The 21,226-nt window shown below is 39.6% G+C and overlaps 2 protein-coding genes across 2 annotated transcripts in view; both read left to right on the plus strand.

Moving 5' to 3' along the window:
* LOC148935313 (uncharacterized) overlaps positions 1 to 21,226 on the plus strand; it is a 343,230-nt gene that overhangs the window by 153,747 nt on the left and 168,257 nt on the right. The gene's annotated exons all lie outside the window — the stretch shown is intronic.
* On the plus strand, positions 14,745 to 16,698 carry LOC148935323 (uncharacterized). Its single transcript, XM_089081648.1, is given in 2 exon segments — positions 14,745 to 15,554; positions 15,556 to 16,698. Coding segments are annotated over 2 exon segments (1,953 nt in total).

The raw sequence follows: 21,226 nt of genomic DNA on the forward strand, positions 1-21,226 counted from the left end.
GTAATAGAAGAAACTAAGAATTGACCAATCATGGTCGAGTATTCTTATTATATTCAATTTATGATTAGTCAATGCTTAGCTTCTAACTTATGATCTATTACTGATAGTTTGTAGAAAACTCTTAAGTGTAAAAACCAATCACAATATGTCCTTCAAAGAACATATTCCTGATCGTACTCAGAGACGACTTTTCCTTTAGCAAAAGTTTGTCCGGAGTTTTGTTTTTAAGTTGTAAAGAGAAATAGTTAGTATATTATAGATCGGATACAGGAGGTAAGCAGGGCGCAACTCATCGAAATACATGGTTTACGTAAGATGCCTGCTGCGATCAGTAGACACGGGATAGAATACACACATGCATATATACATTGAAATTCTCTCTCTCTCTCTCTCTCTCTCTCTCTCTCTCTCCCCTTTCTCTCTCTCTCCCTCTCCCTCTCCTCTCTTTCTGTCTCTCTCTCATTCACTCACATACTTTTGTTACGTCGTGACGAGAAGAATTACTCGGTTACTAGAATTCGGCGAAGCGGATAATCCTTATTATCCTAATCGCGGAAGAACAACATATATACAGATGTTTTCTTCAACGAAATCTCACACACACACACACACACACACACACACACACACACACACACACACACACACACACACACACACACACACACACACACACACACATATATATATTAGGTATACAAAAAAGTTCTGAGCTTTAGATTTCATACAACCGAAATAACAATTTAAATTTTATATATCTTCCCGCCCTTTTGCGGTTTTAAAGCGTTGACATTTGGTCTTCTAAAATGCCATACGTTTGGCGTTTGATGCACATAACCTCAAAAATCAGTAGTTTTCACGATGGCAATAACAAAAGAGCATATTCGATTTTCCATCCACTTCGCGTTTCATCTGAAGAAAAATGCTGCTGAAGCCACTGCAATGATTTGTGCTGCATATGGAGAAAACGCTATAAGTCATATTACATGTAAAAGATGGTATCAAAAATTTCGCCAAGGAGATTTCAGTCTTGAAGATGAACCGCGTGCTGGACGTTCTCAAAAGATTGAAACGGACGAATTGCAAGCACTGCTGGATATAAACTCTGCGCAAACTGAAAAGGAGCTTGCAGAACAGCTTGGCGTTACGCAGCAAACCATTTCCGTACGTTTACATACGATGGGAAAGGTTCAGAAGGAAGGCAGATGGGTTCCGCATGAATTGTCCGAAGACAACAAAAATCGTCAGCGTGACACTGCACTCACTTTGCTTTCAAAGTTCCGGAAAAAAGATTTTCTGCACAAAATCATTACAGGCGATGAAAAGTGGATTCTTTATGATAACCCTAAACGTAGAAAATCATGGATTGATCCTGGTCAACATTCGACATCGACGCCAAAGCCTAGAAGGTATCCACGCCAAGAAGGTTTTGTTCTGTAACTGGGATTGGAAAGGTGTGTTGTATTACGAGTTGTTACAACCGGTGAAACAATCACGGCAGACCGCTACCAATAACAATTGACCAATTTGAGCGATGCATTAAAAGAGGCCATTTACTGGCCAAGGACATCGTAAAGTGATCTTGCTTCATGACAATGCTCGACCACATGTTGCGAAAGCGACTCAGGACCATATCTTTGCGTTAGGGAACTTCTCCCGCACGCGGCGTATAGCCCAGACATGGCCTTTCGATTACTACCTATTCCGGTCGCTGCAGCATCATTTGGTTGATACACATTTCGTGAGATTTGAAGAGATACGAAAATGCATTGATGACTTTATTGCTTCGAAGCCGGTGAGCTTCTATTGTCAAGAATTCGCAAACTACCCGAAAGATGGCAAAAGGTCGTTGATGCAAACGGGGAATATTTCGCTGATTAATATTTCTTTGTTTGTTTTTGAATAAAGATTGAATTTTACAAAAAAAAGCTCAGAACTTTTTGTACACCTAATATATATATATATATTGTTGCGGCCGTGCGGTGTTCCGCTCGGCTGCCCCCGAGGAATCAATCAATATAACCAATGAGAGTTTTAAGAGAGGATCGGCCCTTGGCAACGCATCGTTTTCCGATTGTTTTTGTAATTTTCACGGCCAGATTCCGCGGTCGGACGCGTTTTGTGCCGGTGTACGTGTGCCGTTTTTGTGTCGTTGGCTTAATAAAGAATGTATTTTTCTTAAAACAATGTTCTCCTTTCCGGAAGCGCTCCACCGAGTACCGCGATCGCGAGAAGCAACGCCGCGAATGCGACAATATACATTGTTGTAGCCAGACCTACAACTAATAATAAAAGTAGTTCGCATGGCAACAAAATTAATCCGCATGAAATCGGAAAAAGTCTTTCGAAAGATGACATAAATGCGATGGCCAAAATTGCGATCAGTCTTTCGAAAGACCGCAGAAATGCATCGCGCGAGAACATTGCAAACATTTGCGAAAAGTCTATCAGCAAATTCCTCAATTTGCTGATCGAACCAGGCGTGATATTGATCAATCAATATCACGCGATCAATCGATCAGAATGCAGATCAGGCATCGACCAGTCTATATAATCGACCATGCAAGGTAGAGTCGAGAGAGTTAAATATTACGTGTCGTCCGGAATCGGACTTATAATAATCGCACGAGATATTATCAAATCTCGTAGCGAAGTTCCCGCGAGCCGTACTATCAGCATCTCAGGTGACATATTCGGTCGTCGGCCGCCAGAGTAACGCGATACGCACCGAGTCACCCGACGACGTTTAACCGTGTGTAAAATATAATCGTTAATATATCAAGCATCTGTGCACTTGTGAGAATAAATCAGTTAAAATAAAGAAAGTGTGTATTAATGAATTCAAGAAGATCCCTACATTCTTTTGATCCTGCTCGAAGTCCCAACTCCTTAGGCTTAACGAACCCGACTATTCCTAATATTAATATATTGTAGCCCATCCGGGGTACAACAATATATATATATATATATATATATATATATATATATATATATATACATATATATATATAGCGCCCTTAAAGGCACGAAGGCACTACTGCTACTTCTTTTTTTCACTCGGCCAGAACAGTTTTCAGTCAATTTGTCAGTAATTCAATCAGTCGCTGTCAGTCGAAATATATTTTTTTTTCGCCAAGTACAAGTGACCAAGTTTCCTTCCGTTTCTTTCCGGCAACACCGCTTCCACCTTCATCACCTCGCAGGTCCCAAGTCTCCGGCATTACAGCTAGAATAACAATAAGTTTAACTACACATAGTTCTCTAATAATAACTCTTGGGTCTCTTCTCCTTATATTTTCTCATTTTTCCCTTACGTCCTTTCTATCCTCTGTCGTTTCTTCTTACATTTCTATTCCCTTTTTTCTCTCTCTTTTTCTCTTTGCTTTGGCCATCGGATCTCTCGGGCTCTCTATGCGTTGCGGAGCATTCAGCAGGCCGCTGAATAATTCGGCAAAATCTGCTTTTTCACTGTTCACTTCTCTTGAGCGTCGAACCTCTTCCGAATAATTCAGAGAATCTACTCTTTCGCAATTTTCACTTTCTCTTTTTCTCTTTGCTTTGGCCGTCGAATCTCTCTCTGGTTCCTTATGCGTTGTGGAGCACTCAGCAGGTTCATGGCCACCGAATAATTTGGGAAATCTCCTCTTTTACAATTTTCTCTTTCCCTTCTTCATTTCTCTCCTCTGTCGGACCTTTCGGCTTCCCGACATATTTCAGAGATAGCCTTAAGATTTACGGCCAATGATATTTCTTTCCAACAATTACTCTCACTAATCCATTTCTTCCAGTGAAATTTACATCATCCTCTCTATCCGACGTTCAGAGACGGAGGCGAGCCCTGAAGAGACTCCGTTATCGTCGCAATAAGCGAACTCGTCGACCAGTCAATTACCCCTCGCCAAAGACATCCGAGGTTTCTACACGAACTGACGAAACTACGAGTTGCTCCTACACAAGACTTTATTCACCGGGTATTTCCCCTCCGTCCTACTCTCCGATTAGTGCGCTGAAATCTGAGGATGGGTCATTCCCAGATTTCAGCGCACTCTTCCCGAAGCGTCATGACCCGGATTTCCAACATCCAAATTTTCTCACTAAGGAATCCTTGGACGAGTTCTGCGAACTCCGAATTCCTTCCCCTTCCCCTCTAGACCTCACTACCAAAAATTCGACCTCCTCCCCAAAATAATCACGCACACACACGGAACCAAAATACCAAAATATAAATTTAAATATATAAAAAATCCAACGTAGGATAAGAATAATTATAAAATGTGGACAAACATATAAATATAATTGAATTCTTATACAAAAATCGAATAATGCATCCGTAAATTTTCTAGAATATTCAATCGTATGTATTATATAAATTATATAAATTATATAAATTATATAAATTATATAAATCTCCGTTCCTTTATTCATCTCGAACACAAAAAAAACATTTGTAACATTTTTTTTTATTGATCAAATATAAATATACCTTAAGCAAATGTACTTGAAAACAAAAAATAATGACGTAGGTCTTGTAGTTTTGTTAAATTTGTATTCATTTATAATTATCAATTTACATGTAAAATTCAAATTATTTGACGTTTAGTTATTTCCTCCCTCTTTCGTTCTCCGCTATCCCAAGATTCGCACATGGTCCTGGCAAAAGAGATTAAATTCTCTTGCCTAAATTATGGACCGACAGACGCATGTCACGCAGTCGAAATCACAGCGTCTTTCCCAAGACGTTGACTCGCACTCGTAGATCTGCATCTGGTATGTTCGACTCGTAGAAACGCCTCAGCGCGCCCACTTGCGAGAGGGTATTTGGAGCGTCCTTCCTAGCCCATCCATTTTCTCTTTAAAAATAATTACCTCGGGCTGAACGTAACACTTTAATTATGCTAGCTTTAATTTGAAAATAATATCTAATTATTTGTTGCTTTGCATGCTAATAATTCTGATAAAAGGGATGTAAGAGAAATCAGGGAAATGAAGAATCAGAAAAAGCAATTGCGTTAAGTTTACAACAGCCTCTGTACATAAGTTTTAAGAAATAATTCTAGTATTTTTCTTATGAGAAAAATAACTTCTGCTTTTCATCATTTAATTAAGTAACGTGAAGTGAACTAAAGTCAATCACAGTTTGAATACAATAAACTATTATTACCGTTGCAGACATTCAATATTCTCGCTTTGTAACTTTTGAAGAAACACGGGCAAATAATTTTACGTCGCATCTTCGTCTAAAACAAAAATTTATTTTAAAAAATTTCATCGCTTTTACATATTACTTGTAAATATGAAACTTTGTGTACATATCATGTTGTAAATTTTTACTATAAAAATAGCATATTTAAAACGTGAGAATGAGAGAGAGAGAGAGAGAGAGAGAGAGAGAGAGAGAGAGAGAGAGAGCGTATTCGAACATGTATCATGATACGTACGTATCATCTTACACAGCGATCAGCTGATTACTTTCACGATGAGATCCACATTAAGTAGATTCTTAGATAGATATTAAATAATTAGAAGTTTTTTTTGTCCTCTTGAATACACAATGCACACGCTCTATTCCCTCACTTGATCGATCAAACGAGAAATGTTTATTATTTCTCGATCGATCAATCATTGTTACGATTCGATCGGTAATTCACTATTAATTATTTGGCGTGTGAAAATTATTCCAGAAAAGAAACGTATTTACTTGGCGAACACATGACCATACACACACGACGTGTTTTCTCGATGATAGCAAGCGGTCGACTGGTTATTGTTGTGGTAACATTGTCAGATGTAAACGCATGATTGTTAGCCTTAAAAGTCAGAACAGCAATTCAAAACTGAAAATATTGATTAATATGATTTTATATTAATATAATTTATTGAAAAATTTTGCAAATGTAAATTCTTTATTACTCATCGACAATCATAAAATAAATTAATTTCCTTATCCATTGTTACGTCCGGGGGACTTCACGAATTCTTCTCTTTCGGGAAGGAAAATTTAACGGCTGCTAATCCATAAACGGAGCACTTCGAACGATCAAACAAAAAATAACCCGACCAATCAAAAAAAAACTCTAAATAAACAATCTTTCTTCCGAGATATGTCTCATTATCAAAAAAAAACACTTAGTAAACCGGCTCGTCGGCGCCAACAGGTTTATGACTCACCAATAAAAATTAATATTTACGAAAGCAAATCCCTAACGGATAGGAAACGCGTTGGATCGTTCGGGGATGACACTCCCCACATTGGTGGGGAAACACAAAAAGCACCAGTCAAGAAGAACTGATTAGTGGCCGTTGGCTGGCACACCAATGAGCGATTAAGAGTGTGAACTAGCGGGAGAATTTTTATTAATAATTCTATCTATCTAAAAACTAATTCTATCATTCGCTGGGAAATCTGGAAAAGGAAACACGACCACAATTCACAGAACACCGCTCCCCTCCTTCCTCTATATTCACAATTTTCCTAAACTATCATTTGACAAGCCAACACGGAAATCCATCACGCCCTCAGATATTCCCACCCCTCCGGAACCCTTTAAAAACCGCGACTCGGAGCGGATCGCTCTCTTCTTCCTGCTACATTCGTGGTCGACACCGAAATTATTACAGTTAGAATCTGTGCGCGACTTTATTATTTTCGAGCAATTCAACGATCCAGCCTGAGCTATTGCAATCCCCGACCATCGCCACCGGCCGCTACAACAAAAGTAAGTCCAAGCTTATCATTTTTTCCCCGCGGTAACTGGCAGTTTGGTTCGCGACCTCTTATTTACTTATTTCTCTCTACTTATTTATCTTAAAAACCCCCCAACATTCCAAATTGGCAAGCCGCCGATTAACTCGGTGAAGCTGCCTTCCCTGATTTCACAATATCCATTTCCACAACCTTCTAACCGGGCAAGCCGCCGATTAACTCGGTGAAGCTGCCTCCCCCGATTCCACAACATTCCAAACCGGGCAAGCCGCCGATTGATTCGGTGAAGCTGCCTTATTTCGATTCCTCAATTTCTCTCTTATCTGACTCTCATTTATATAGTGAACCAAACAAATGCCATTCGGAACGGACGAACGAAACGGGCATTGCGACACCGTCGCGAGAAAGCAAATAAGCGGATTCGTCGCGAAACCTGCCACGCCGAAGAACTCGCGGAGCGCTTAATAGAAGTAGAGCCGGGACTAGCCAACATCTCGCTGCATCAATACGCCTCCGCCCTCCGCTCCGCGGCCGAATTCGAGAACCAGTGTACTCCGGAAAATTTCGACGTGGAGAAGTTTTTTTCACCTCGTCCGTCAATTTCCTCGCTCTCCCGCCCATCCACCTCCTGGCACCTTCTTCATCCCAAGAAAATTTAAACCCGACAAACAATTTTGGGACCAAATCTCCAGACACGAAATAACCGATACCGTCCCTATGTATATTTCCCGTGATCTTCTTCCCTACCTCGTCCCAATCAAGGCATTTCGCACCGCGCACCCTAATCCTCCTCCACACCTGCAACCCGATCCAATAGACATGTTCGCGATAACCAACTTTTTGCCCCAATTAGAACAATTGGGAATATAAGTCCAGATTTTCCTTGCCCGCGATTATTTTTTTTTATATTTTTTATGTATAAGACATCTCTTTGTTACCAATACCTCAACCTTTATTTTATGTACTCGAACAGAAAATTGTAACTCATTTTTATTATTTATTATTAAATTAATTGATCACAATTCGGTAGTAAACAATTTTTTTCTCTCCTAAACTTGACCCCGCGCCGTTCCCGGCTCCCTGAGGATCGCACTAGGTCCATCCCTGGTCAAAGAGATTCGGTTCTCTGACCTAAAACGGATCGCCGATAGCGCGGGCGCAGGCAAGGGTAATAACGTCGCCGACGCTGACCCGATCCCTGCCTCCCTTAACGCGCGTTCGACTCGCGGATCGGCATCACGACGTCGTTCCGCGAGAAAAGGAGAGGTTCCATGCGTCCACCCGAGTTCTCCTCCTCCTGACGAGAGATATTATCTTTCGTCCAGAACACGGACGTAACAGAGCTAGAAAATTTTGGGGGCTCGTCCGGGATATAAAAAGTGCGATCTTTAGCGGAAATGAGTACGAGGTCAAGTTCGAATAAGTCCGAAGTAGATGAACTTTATAAACGCGGTTTAGAGTGTGGCGGTAAACCCAAGCCAGGCGCGTCGAAAACAGCACACACATCCACTCCATCTAAATTCCTCGCTTCCAAACACGTCACTTTTTCTCTGGAAGACACTTCGATAGCGGAGGAGCGATTCGAAACTGTTTGCGAAACATTTGAATCTAACATTTCCATACGCGAAACGTCATCAACTAGTAATAATTCTGATAATTTCGACGAAAAGGCAAAAAACCTAGAATCATTAAAAATGGCACAAAATAATCCTTTCGCTACGCTAAAATACGCCGTCGACGCCATTCCATACTTCGATGGACAAAATATTCCATTGAATTATTTTATCGAGGGTTGCGAGGAGGCGAAATCTATGCTTCCCGATGAGGCTGAGCCTCAATTTGCTAAAATCATTAGAACGCGTATAATCGGAGAAGCACGTCGAACTATTCAGGATCAAGACTTTAACAATGTCGTTCAAATCGCTAAATATTTAAAACAAATTTACGGTCCTTCGAAAAATGTCTATCAACTACAAGGGGAATTGGGATGTGTCTATCAAGGGAACGACGAAGATGTAATAACATACGCGAATAGAGTAAAAATTTTGGGGAAGCAAATACTCGAAGCATATCGAAGTTCGGGACCTTCTCTTCCCGAACAGAATATTAAAGATTCGTTAGAAAGGAACATGTGTAAATGTTTTATCAAGGGATTAAAACCGGAGATCGAACAGAGAATATTAAGAAATTTACAGATGGATGTTAAAGCAACCGTAGTCGACGCAATACGCATAGAAAGAGAATTACGTGCGATGTCAGATTTACGGCGTGGTAATATCGCAAAAATGCAAAATATTAACTTACAACGCGAAACTTGCCAAATTTGTTATAAAGACGGACATTTAGCCAGTAATTGTAGAAAATTCATTCAAAATTCACAGCAGAATTACGAAATACTAATATGTCAGATTTGCAAAAAACGTGGTCACGATGCTAGTAAATGTCGAATGCGCGACCCGCAATTACGGCGAACTGTTAACGTGATACGAGAAAATACGATTGTCTGTCAATTGTGCTCTAAAACCGGTCATAACGCGAAGTCATGCCGTAGTACTAATCAAAACAAGCCTCTCTTGATTTGCCAGTGGTGCGATAGACAGGGACACTCAGCTAATAACTGCTGGAAAAAGCAAAACGAACTGCGCATGACAGAAAATAAAGCAAGAATTATTTGCCAAAATTGTAACAACGCAGGGCACATTGCTAGAGATTGCAGATCCAGAATGGATCGAACTACAAGCAATAATAACACACCATTTTGCCGATATTGTAAAACGCAAGGGCATCTCCTCGAAAACTGTGAATTGCGCATCGCAAGTAATAATCGAAGAATGGCAAAAGATTCGGTAAACTCCAACGGCCCCTCGAAGCCGGGCGTGCAACAGGGGACCGAACGGATTCCACGCCCGTCGACATCTTCGGCGCCTCAATAAAAAACGCTCCAAACGCTCGCTCAGTAGCGGTAAACCTCGATAAACACAGTCGCGTGCCGACCGTTCAGGTAGAAATACAAAAAACAGTCCCTCACATAACTCTTATATTAGACATCGGTTCCGGACCTAATATAATTAAGAAAAATGTTATACCTGAGGGAGTACGCATTAATTATTGTAATATTCTAAAATTAAACGGAATAAATGATTATCCAGTCTTTACTCTTGGCGAAACTATGCTAAGCCTTTTCGACACCTCAGTAAATTTCCACATAGTACCCGACGACTTTCCGATACCGCAAGCTGGTATATTAGGCAACGATTTCTTTAAACAAACATCATCGAAAATTGATTATGCACAAGGATGTATAGATGTATCCGGTATCCAAGTACCTTTTCTGTCACCAGAAACTATAGTAGTATCACCCAGGTCAGAATCATTATTTTATGTAAGAGTTGGCAACCCTAATGTCAAAATTGGATATGTACCGAAATTGAAGATAATTTACGGAATCTATCTAGGGGACACGATCGTGGAAAATGTCTCGGGGAAAGCATACTTAAATATCATAAACACGCGGGACGAAGAAGTAGAAGTCAGGGTGCCGACCATAAATCTTAGACCTCTGAATGAGATGGTCGACCTGTGTGAAACCAGAATAAAGACATTAGATTATCACGAAGAATTAACAACTTCACACCCAAATTCCTTTCCAAGAGAGACCAAACATATTGACCATAAAAAAGAATTGTTAAACGAAAATGAAATAAGTAGAGAAGAAGACGAGATTATGAATATTGAAACTGTTAACGAAAATAAAAATGAAAATAAAAATGAGAATGAAAGAGAGAATGCAAAGACAAAAGAGGACGGAAATATAAATAATAAAGAAATTAAAATTTCCATAAATAGAGATAAAATTAATAAAAATTTAAAGGTCAAAAATAAAAATGAAATTAAAATGAGAGGAAACAAAGGGAGAAATCTTAATTTCGATACTCAGCAAGAGGGAAGTTACCAAACTTCCTCTGAGATATCCTCCCATCCCAAAATCCTCGGAGAGGGAAGTTACCAAACCTCGTCCGAAAATTTAAAAAATTTTGAGTTCCTTGGAGGTGAAAATTGTCGAATCACTTCAAAAGTTAATTCTGGAATTGCCGATGAAAGTTTCCGCACTTCTCGAACATTTTCCAGCCCCATCGGTTACGAGGAGGGAAGTTACCAAACCTCACTACGCAATCCGACACGATTCTGCCTAAACGAAAACGACAATACTAATGCCTCAGTCTCGCTAAAAGGTGATAAATTCCCAAGAGTTGGGATGTTCTCAGAAAAAACGAATGAAAAAAATGAACCCTCTCATATTACCGCCAAAGAGCTTATGGAAAGAATACAAATAAATAAGTCGAATGAAATAAACCTCGGCAAATTAGGAATGAAAAATAAAAAACCGTCCCCGAGAATTTTTAAATTAAGACAAAATCAATCTCAAGTGATAGTAGATGAATGTATACGTAAGCGCAAATCAAAACATAAAGGAAAAGTTATACAAGGGATACAAAGTAATAACAAGGAAAACGGAGCTATCGAATGCTTAATACTATCGGAAGAAAACCAAAAGGATAGGCTCACAAAAATTATAGAATTATTACGACTAGAGCACTTGAATAATTATGAAAAAGAGAATGTGATAAATCTTATAATTAATAGTCAAGACAGGTTTCATATACCTGAAGAAAAACTGACAGCAACTAATGTTTTACGACATAAAATATCCACAACAGATGATCAGCCGATTAACACCCGTCAGTATAGATTTCCGCAAATTCACAAAGAGGAAATAAACAAACAAGTAGAAGAGCTGCTAGAGGGGGGCATAGTAAAACCTTCACAGTCGCCTTATAATACGCCCATATGGATTGTACCCAAGAAAGAGGATTCCCAAGGAAATAAACGATGGAGAATGATATTAGATTTCCGGGCATTAAATGACAAAACTATCGGATATGCGTATCCACTACCAAATATAGTCGATATCTTAGATCAATTGGGAGGAGCTCGATATTTTTCGGTATGCGATCTAGCCTCAGGATTTCATCAAATAAAAATGAATCCAGCAGATAGCCATAAAACCGCTTTCACAACACCTTTTGGGCATTATGAATTTGATAGAATGTCATTTGGATTAAAAAATGCTCCTGCTACCTTCCAACGATTAATGGATTTAGTTTTATCAGGATTACAAGGAAAGGAATTATTTGTTTATATGGACGATATAGTTATCTACGCATCATCATTAGAAGAGCATGAGAGAAAATATAATCTTTTAATAGATAAACTACGCGAAGCAAATTTAAAATTACAGCCCGACAAATGTGAATTTTTAAAATCCGAAGTAACTTATTTGGGACACGTCATAGGCAAAAACGGAGTTAAACCCGGAGTTAAACCCAAAAAAATTAGAGGCTGTACGACGATTTCCTAGACCTAAGACGCCCAAAAACATTAAACAATTTCTAGGACTAGCGGGATATTACAGACGATTTATCTCTAATTTTTCTAAATTAGCAAAACCCTTGACAAATTTATTAAAAAATGACGTACGTTTCGAGTGGACACAAGAACAAGAAGAATCATTCGAAAAATTAAAACAAAGATTATGTGAAGAACCCGTGTTGCAATATCCTGATTTTTCAAAGCCTTTTATCCTAACCACCGACGCTTCCGGAGTAGCCGTAGGAGGAATATTGTCGCAAGGTGAAATAAATAAGGACCGACCAGTCGCGTATGCGTCACGAACTCTAACTGACAATGAATTAAAATACGATACATACGAAAAGGAAGCGCTGGCTATATTATATTGTGTTAAGCATTTCCGCCCATATTTATACGGCCGAAAATTTACTTTAGTCACAGATCATAAACCTTTATTATGGTTTAAAAACGCTCAAGATACCAACATGAGAATATTACGATGGAGATTAAAATTAGCCGAATACGATTACGATGTCGTATACAAAGCAGGAAAAACTGACGTAAATGCCGATGCGTTATCCAGGAATCCGGTGAATTTTGAAGAAGTGAACTGCAAGGCAATTATTGATCGCAAAACTTTAAATCCCAACGAAGCAAAGGATGCAGAAATAATTTCTAAAATGTTAGAAGAATCCGATGAGGAGGAAGAAATAGAAGAGGACGAAAACTTCGAGTTATATCTTTCAGATGACGAGCAAACAGAAAATTTACTACCTGACGACCATCTGTTTAAAGATAATACGGATTCTATACGATTCCTTTACCCAAGAAGAACTGGATGAATTACCAGTGCAGCAGACAGAGAAAGCATTAATACACGATCCACCGAGAGCCAGAAGAATGCTCACTCGCAGCCAAACGATAAATGAACGAAATAAATACTTAAATTCAATGCAACCCAAAGAAATTGCGGATCAAGCCAACAAAAGCGACAAGGAAAAAGAGAGTGATGAAAACACTGACGACGAAGGAGGAAGCGAAATAACTAACGAAGAGAACGAAGAGCTTAACAGTATAGATAAACTTAAACCAACTATCATTGACCATAAGCTAATAAAAAACAATGTTGTCGATTCCCGCGAATTATTATTTTTGCGGAAAGATAACATAGCATATTTTGTCGATGTCAATGGAAACCCATTGGATTCTGGAGCACGAAAATTACTCGAGCGCAACGAATTGCCTACCCTCAATAAACTCGCTCTGTGTAGATCGCAGGTTGTAAAACGCAAAAACTACTTTCATATAGCCTTACCCATTGAAGAAGGGTCGAGAGAAGGGCCAACAATGATTTTAAATTATATAACGCAAACTCTGATGGATTTACGAAAAATAACAGAAGAATTAAAATTAGAAACTATTAGCATTGCTAAAACGGATTTTATTTGCAATATTCCTTGGAGCAATATTAAGACACAAATACAAACGACCTTTCTCGACTCATTAACTAAACTAATTATTTGTAACGGATTAGTAAAATATCCTCCGAAAGATCTTCGCCTTTCTATAATAGGCGAAACACATTGCTCACCTACAGGTGGACATAGAGGCGTTACTAAAACGTATAACAGAATTAAGCATAATTACTATTGGGAAAATATAAAATCTGACGTCCAACGGTATATTCAGCAATGCTTACAATGTCAATTGAAAAAGTTAGTACGCGTTAAAACGAAACAGCCCATGATAATTACCGATACTCCGGGAACAGCCTTCGACAAAGTAGCAATGGATATTGTCGGGCCTCTACAAAAAACTGAGAGAGGAAACCAATACATTTTAACACTGCAAGATCAACTGACTAAATTCAGCATGGGAATTCCCCTACCAAATCAAACCTCTGAAACAATAGCCGAGGCTTTTGTTAATAAATTCATTTGTATATTCGGAGCACCCAAAGCAATATTAACCGATCAGGAAAGAAATTTTGTCAGCGACTTAATGAGAAAGATTGCAAAACTTTTTAGAATTCGTAAGTTTCGTACAACCGCCTTCCATCCTCAATCCAATGGATCTCTGGAGCGATCGCATCACGCACTAGGAGAGTATCTTAAACAATATGCAAACGAACAAGAACAATGGGACCGATGGGTTAGCCTCGCAATGTTTAATTATAACACCTGTGTACACGAAGCTACAAAACATACTCCATACGAATTAATATTTGAAAAAATTGCAAGAATACCTTCGGAAAAATTTCTAGCACCAGAAGATAAATTAACTAGTTACGATGACTATTTGGTAACCTTAGTCACTCTACTCCATAACCTTCGAGGGAACGCGCGTGAAAATATCATCGAGGCGAAACATAAATCAAAGAAATATTATGACAAAAAAATCAACCCTCAAACCTTTAAACCTGGGGATTACGTTTTTCTATTAAAGGGACCTAAACCGGGTAAATTTGGGGATCAGTATACCGGACCACACGAAGTATTAGAAATATTAAATAAAAATAACGTAAAAATTAGAATAAAGAAAAATAGTCGAATTGTCCACCCTAATTGTTTACGAATTTCGCATATTAAATTACCTCTAGATAAATAACAAGAAAAAACATAACCTTTTCCAGATGGATCTCCATAATTGCTGGGCAGTAATAATAACAATTTTAACAATCCGGTTTCATAAAACGCATGGGATAATAGGCTATGACTGCGGCTCGCCCTCAACAAATCTAACAACCTTATCTCTACTAAATATCGAGGAATGCGACATCCCGCCACAGAACGTAAATTCAACTAATGTCTATATACAACTTCTACAAATAAACGAATTCGAGTCAGTAAAGGTTATTCAATGCAAAGTCGAAATAGACAGATTAATAAAAAAATGCAGAATGTTTTCCCATTCCATGGATGTGTTAAATGGCAAGTATTCATATATAGAAGAAACATCACGCGAAGTATGCCAACGAATGCATTCTTATGGAACTTATCAGTTACATAACGGATATATCGCTGGATTAAAACCGAATCATACCACTGCCCGACCAGTAACATTGACAGGACACGTAGACGCCGATGGATCGTGCAAGGGGAGCACGTATTCGGATCCGTATGGCACGTGGACTGACGTCGTGGTACTCGCCAGCATAAAAATTTCACTACAAGAATATATAGCCGACGTACGAATAAATAGTAATCGAGTGCTACTCAGATCCGGAGTGGCCTGTGAACTCACTGCCACCCATTGCACAGATATAGAGGGAGGTGAGACCTATTGGGATCCAGTGCCCGCCGACACTTGTAAATTCAACAATTATGGAGTATTGTACAGTGGGATTGCAGACAAAATAATAGATAACGTAAATGAACAACAACTAATAGTCTATTCATTAACTGCACAAGATACAACTTTCACCTTGACTAGCAAAGGAAAATGCAAACGCAACATGCGGCTATACACTCACTCGAACCGAACATCCCAAATTAATCATCTTCGAAACCTCGCGTGGCGTAACGATTTTCAAACAACGAACGCGTGTCTCTAACCTTGACATATTCACCTATATGAATTCCAAATTCGTATACGTCGAAAAGCACATCCGTACGCAGATAAATCAATTATACAGAAATATCCTTTTGCAACAATGTGAACTAGAGCAGGGAATGTTAAAAAACGCTTTAGCTATAGCCACTCAAACACCCGATATCTTTGCTTATTACCTAATGAAAGGATCTGGATATATGGCCCTGTTAGCCGGAGAAGTAATACATATCGTAAAATGCGTACTCGTGGAAGTAAAAATCACAAGAACTGACAACTGTTACAATCAGCTACCAGTCATTCGGGGAAACGAAACCTATTATTTAACGCCGCAGACCCATGTACTATTGCGACAGGGGACTCAAATAAATTGTAACTCTTTCGCACCTACTATGTATCACCTAGGAGATTCATGGTATAAACTTATGCCTAAACCTGTGGAATCATTGCCGCCCACAATTATGAAACCTATGACCAAACCTACGTGGAAATATGTTAGCCCTGGATCGCTCGCTACAAGCGGAATATACACCGAAAATGATCTCAATGATCTACGCGACCACATATTGTTCCCCGCTGAGCGACCGGCGGTGCTCAACACGGTAGCCAGGCGGATGATAGGACAACCAATCTCCCTGAGCGGGGGATCATTTTCAAATCTATTAGACGAAGCATCCATAACAAAAATCGCTGCATCCGCATGGAAAGAATTTTGGAATAAATTCTTAATTTTCGGCAATATCAGTGCCGGGATAATTGGAATATACCTCACCGGGAGAATCATAAAGCTAATAATAGACACGATCGTACATGGTTACGCTTTGCATACCGTATATGGATGGTCCATACATTTACTGGGCGCCATCTGGGACTCTATTACTCATCTTTTATTACTATTGGGCACAAAAAGGGTTCAAAAACCCGAACAGGCCAGCGCACCAGAGTCTGACCTGTATAGTAAGACCCCGGGAAACCAAGTATACCCTTTATTACCACCAGAGGAAAAACCAGGATTTTCGTTCGAACTAAAAAAATAATAACAACAAAACAACCTCTTTTCTTTCCTTCTCCTATCTACTATTCCCTCTTTTCAACCACCTAACAATTATTAAACTTTTTAGAAGTGAAGAACATAAAAATAAAAGGGAGAAGAGAAAAATGGAAGCTATCGATACCAGCCGTTTGACTCGCGGGCGTCTCGAGTGTAAGATTCTACGAGTAGAATCTCCGCTCTTGTTTTGGGTGCGGCTAAAAAATGGAGAACCAGCTCTGCAAGATCTATCGGAAGAACTTAATTTCCGAATGAACCGCAAATCAAAGGAACTCATTTGCTGGCCCAACGACATAGAGGAAGACAAGCCTGTTGCCATAAAAGACGGCGACGTATGGCAAAGGGGATTGATTACGGGAGTCAACCCGGCCCAGAGGACCGCCCGGATCGATCTCAGAGACATAGGACGCCAAGTGTGGAGACCATTCCATCAAATCTTCCGCCTGGAAAGACGTTTCCAAGAGTTAAGATGGCAGGCTCTTACCTGTGGACTAGCCTACACAGGACCGGCTAAATCAACTAGATTTTGGCCCAAGAAAACTAGAGCTCTGTGCCGAATCCTAGCCGAGGGACGCAGTGGATATATTAATATCGTGCGTCCATTGGAAAATGGGGCCGCAATGGTCAAATTGGTCTTGCCGCACGAGGACGACTGGGGGGTCACGAACCTTCGTGACGCATTGGTATCTCTAGGGGAAGCACGAGTCGAGAAAGAGGCCCGAATCATGAATACCTTCCCAGCAATCTAAAAAAAAAAAAAAAAAAAAAAAAAATTTTTTTTTAGTTTATATACTCAATTACAACCTTTGTTAATTATATAATCTTTGTTTAAATATTCAATTATACAACCTTTGTTTTATTATACTATCCTTATCTCTGTTAGCTATACCTTTTTTTATCTCGTATACTTATTTAGTCAATAAAGTAATGTTTAAGTTGAACAACCATAAACATTATAATCTATTAAATTTTTTCCTTTTGTGGCATAAAGAGAGAGGAAATGTAAGACGATTAATTCTTTATCCATATCGGTATTGCTTGAGTGCCTACTGGAGAGCGAGAGCGCTTATTATTTTTATTTTTCTCTCCTCACCTGCAATTACTAATCCTGAACTGCAGCATAATAATATTAACAAGTCAGTGGCAGGATAATAATCCTACATATATATAATTGCCCAGTCGAATAAATTGTCATGCGAACGTCACCTTATTTAATATAACAAACATACCATATAATCAGACGATACACAATGACTGAGGCAGGTATAGAACGCTAACACGCCTAATGGCCACGGCTTGACCATTTGCATTAAGATCCCGAAGAAAAAACGGGGGAAGAGGATAGAAAAACCATCTTGGAATGCAGAACATGGAAAAATAATTCCAAGCCAAGCGGGACGCGACTGGTGGTACTCACGTAATATATATATAAAAAAAAAAAAAAAAAAAAAAAAAAACTGATCGTTCATTATATAAAATCATTTCCTTCCTCTTGAACGCTATATAAGGAATAGAGTTAAGCCAAATTTACCATAAACCCTTTCGAAAATTTTATAATTCTTTCGAATTTATTTTTAAACATAATAATAATAATAATAATAATAATAATAATAATAACACTAGTAATAGTATTCTTCTTATCTAATCCAAGCATCCTCGCATGCAAGGTCTTGCGCATTCTTCACTCTCCACAACAAGAAGAAATAAATCCTTTGGAAATAAATACGCATTAACAAATGTCAGGCATGAAACATTTAAGATATTTTTCTGAAAAAAAAACAGGGGAAAGGAGAGAGTGAATGATGCGCACAACTTAATTTTAAACAGTATCGAGAATACAATGTAACGTTAATTAATGTAAGCGAAGACGAGGAAGAACGAGAGAATAAGGAAGGGGTTTTGGTGGTCGCCTGTTCCTTCCTTCTTCTTCACAAAAAAAGGGGGGAACCGAAAGCGAAGAATTATTGTCCTATTGTTGCAAGTGTTGTGCACTCCCAACATTTGTCTAAGTCGGGGGGTGTTACGTCCGGGGGACTTCACGAATTCTTCTCTTTCGGAAAGGAAAATTTAACGGCTGCTAATCCATAAACGGAGCACTTCGAACGATCAAACAAAAAATAACCCGATCAATCAAAAAAAAAACTCTAAATAAACAATCTTTCTTCCGAGATATGTCTCATTATCAAAAAATAACACTTGGTAAACCGGCTCGTCGGCGCCAACAGGTTTATGACTCACCAATAAAAATTAATATTTACGAAAGCAAATCCCTAACGGATAGGAAACGCGTTGGATCGTTCGGGGATGACACTCCCCACATTGGTGGGGAAACACAAAAAGCACCAGTCAAGAAGAACTGATTAGTGGCCGTTGGCTGGCACACCAATGAGCGATTAAGAGTGTGAACTAGCGGGAGAATTTTTATTAATAATTCTATCTATCTAAAAACTAATTCTATCATTCGCTGGGAAATCTGGAAAAGGAAACACGACCACAATTCACAGAACACCGCTCCCCTCCTTCCTCTATATTCACAATTTTCCTAAACTATCATTTGACAAGCCAACACGGAAATCCATCACGCCCTCAGATATTCCCACCCCTCCGGAACCCTTTAAAAACCGCGACTCGGAGCGGATCGCTCTCTTCTTCCTGCTACATTCGTGGTCGACACCGAAATTATTACAGTTAGAATCTGTGCGCGACTTTATTATTTTCGAGCAATTCAACGATCCAGCCTGAGCTATTGCAATCCCCGACCATCGCCACCGGCCGCTACAACAAAAGTAAGTCCAAGCTTATCATTTTTTCCCCGCGGTAACTGGCAGTTTGGTTCGCGACCTCTTATTTACTTATTTCTCTCTACTTATTTATCTTAAAAACCCCCCAACATTCCAAATTGGCAAGCCGCCGATTAACTCGGTGAAGCTGCCTTCCCTGATTTCACAATATCCATTTCCACAACCTTCTAACCGGGCAAGCCGCCGATTAACTCGGTGAAGCTGCCTCCCCCGATTCCACAACATTCCAAACCGGGCAAGCCGCCGATTGATTCGGTGAAGCTGCCTTATTTCGATTCCTCAATTTCTCTCTTATCTGACTCTCATTTATATAGTGAACCAAACAAATGCCATTCGGAACGGACGAACGAAACGGGCATTGCGACACCGTCGCGAGAAAGCAAATAAGCGGATTCGTCGCGAAACCTGCCACGCCGAAGAACTCGCGGAGCGCTTAATAGAAGTAGAGCCGGGACTAGCCAACATCTCGCTGCATCAATACGCCTCCGCCCTCCGCTCCGCGGCCGAATTCGAGAACCAGTGTACTCCGGAAAATTTCGACGTGGAGAAGTTTTTTTCACCTCGTCCGTCAATTTCCTCGCTCTCCCGCCCATCCACCTCCTGGCACCTTCTTCATCCCAAGAAAATTTAAACCCGACAAACAATTTTGGGACCAAATCTCCAGACACGAAATAACCGATACCGTCCCTATGTATATTTCCCGTGATCTTCTTCCCTACCTCGTCCCAATCAAGGCATTTCGCACCGCGCACCCTAATCCTCCTCCACACCTGCAACCCGATCCAATAGACATGTTCGCGATAACCAACTTTTTGCCCCAATTAGAACAATTGGGAATATAAGTCCAGATTTTCCTTGCCCGCGATTATTTTTTTTTATATTTTTTATGTATAAGACATCTCTTTGTTACCAATACCTCAACCTTTATTTTATGTACTCGAACAGAAAATTGTAACTCATTTTTATTATTTATTATTAAATTAATTGATCAAAATTCGGTAGTAAACAATTTTTTTCTCTCCTAAACTTGACCCCGCGCCGTTCCCGGCTCCCTGAGGATCGCACTAGGTCCATCCCTGGTCAAAGAGATTCGGTTCTCTGACCTAAAACGGACCGCCGATAGCGCGGGCGCAGGCAAGGGTAATAACGTCGTCGACGCTGACCCGATCCCTGCCCCCCTTAACGCGCGTTCGACTCGCGGATCGGCATCACGACGTCGTTCCGCGAGAAAAGGAGAGGTTCCGTGCGTCCACCCGAGTTCTCCTCCTCCTGACGAGAGATATTATCTTTCGTCCAGAACACGGACGTAACACCATTTTATTTTACATTATGCATTTTGATTTTGCATTGTGATGCATTGTGATGCATTGTGATTTTTAATTGAAGAGAATTGTGAGAATTCTAAGAGAATATTCCTCGAAATGAAATATTTGGTTGTCCTAAAAAGGACAGATTAATTATCTCTTTGAAAAGCTTTCTTCATAGAAAATGTTCAAAGTGCGGGCGATGATGACAACGACATTTCTTAAAAATAAACATTCAAATTTGAACTTTGCATCATAATATCTCTGCATAGGACACGTAAAGAAAAAAAATACTTTTATCATATAATGCAAATCCAAGCTATCGATTGCGCCTATTCACAAGTTGATCGATTCAGTCGTTATTGAGATTCGATAATTTCGCTTCTTAGCAACACGGCGGCTCGCATAA

This window comes from Pogonomyrmex barbatus, unplaced genomic scaffold, assembly GCF_055798465.1.
Source record: "Pogonomyrmex barbatus isolate J1 unplaced genomic scaffold, ASM5579846v1 scaffold5, whole genome shotgun sequence".
Classification (NCBI taxonomy): domain Eukaryota; kingdom Metazoa; phylum Arthropoda; class Insecta; order Hymenoptera; family Formicidae; genus Pogonomyrmex; species Pogonomyrmex barbatus.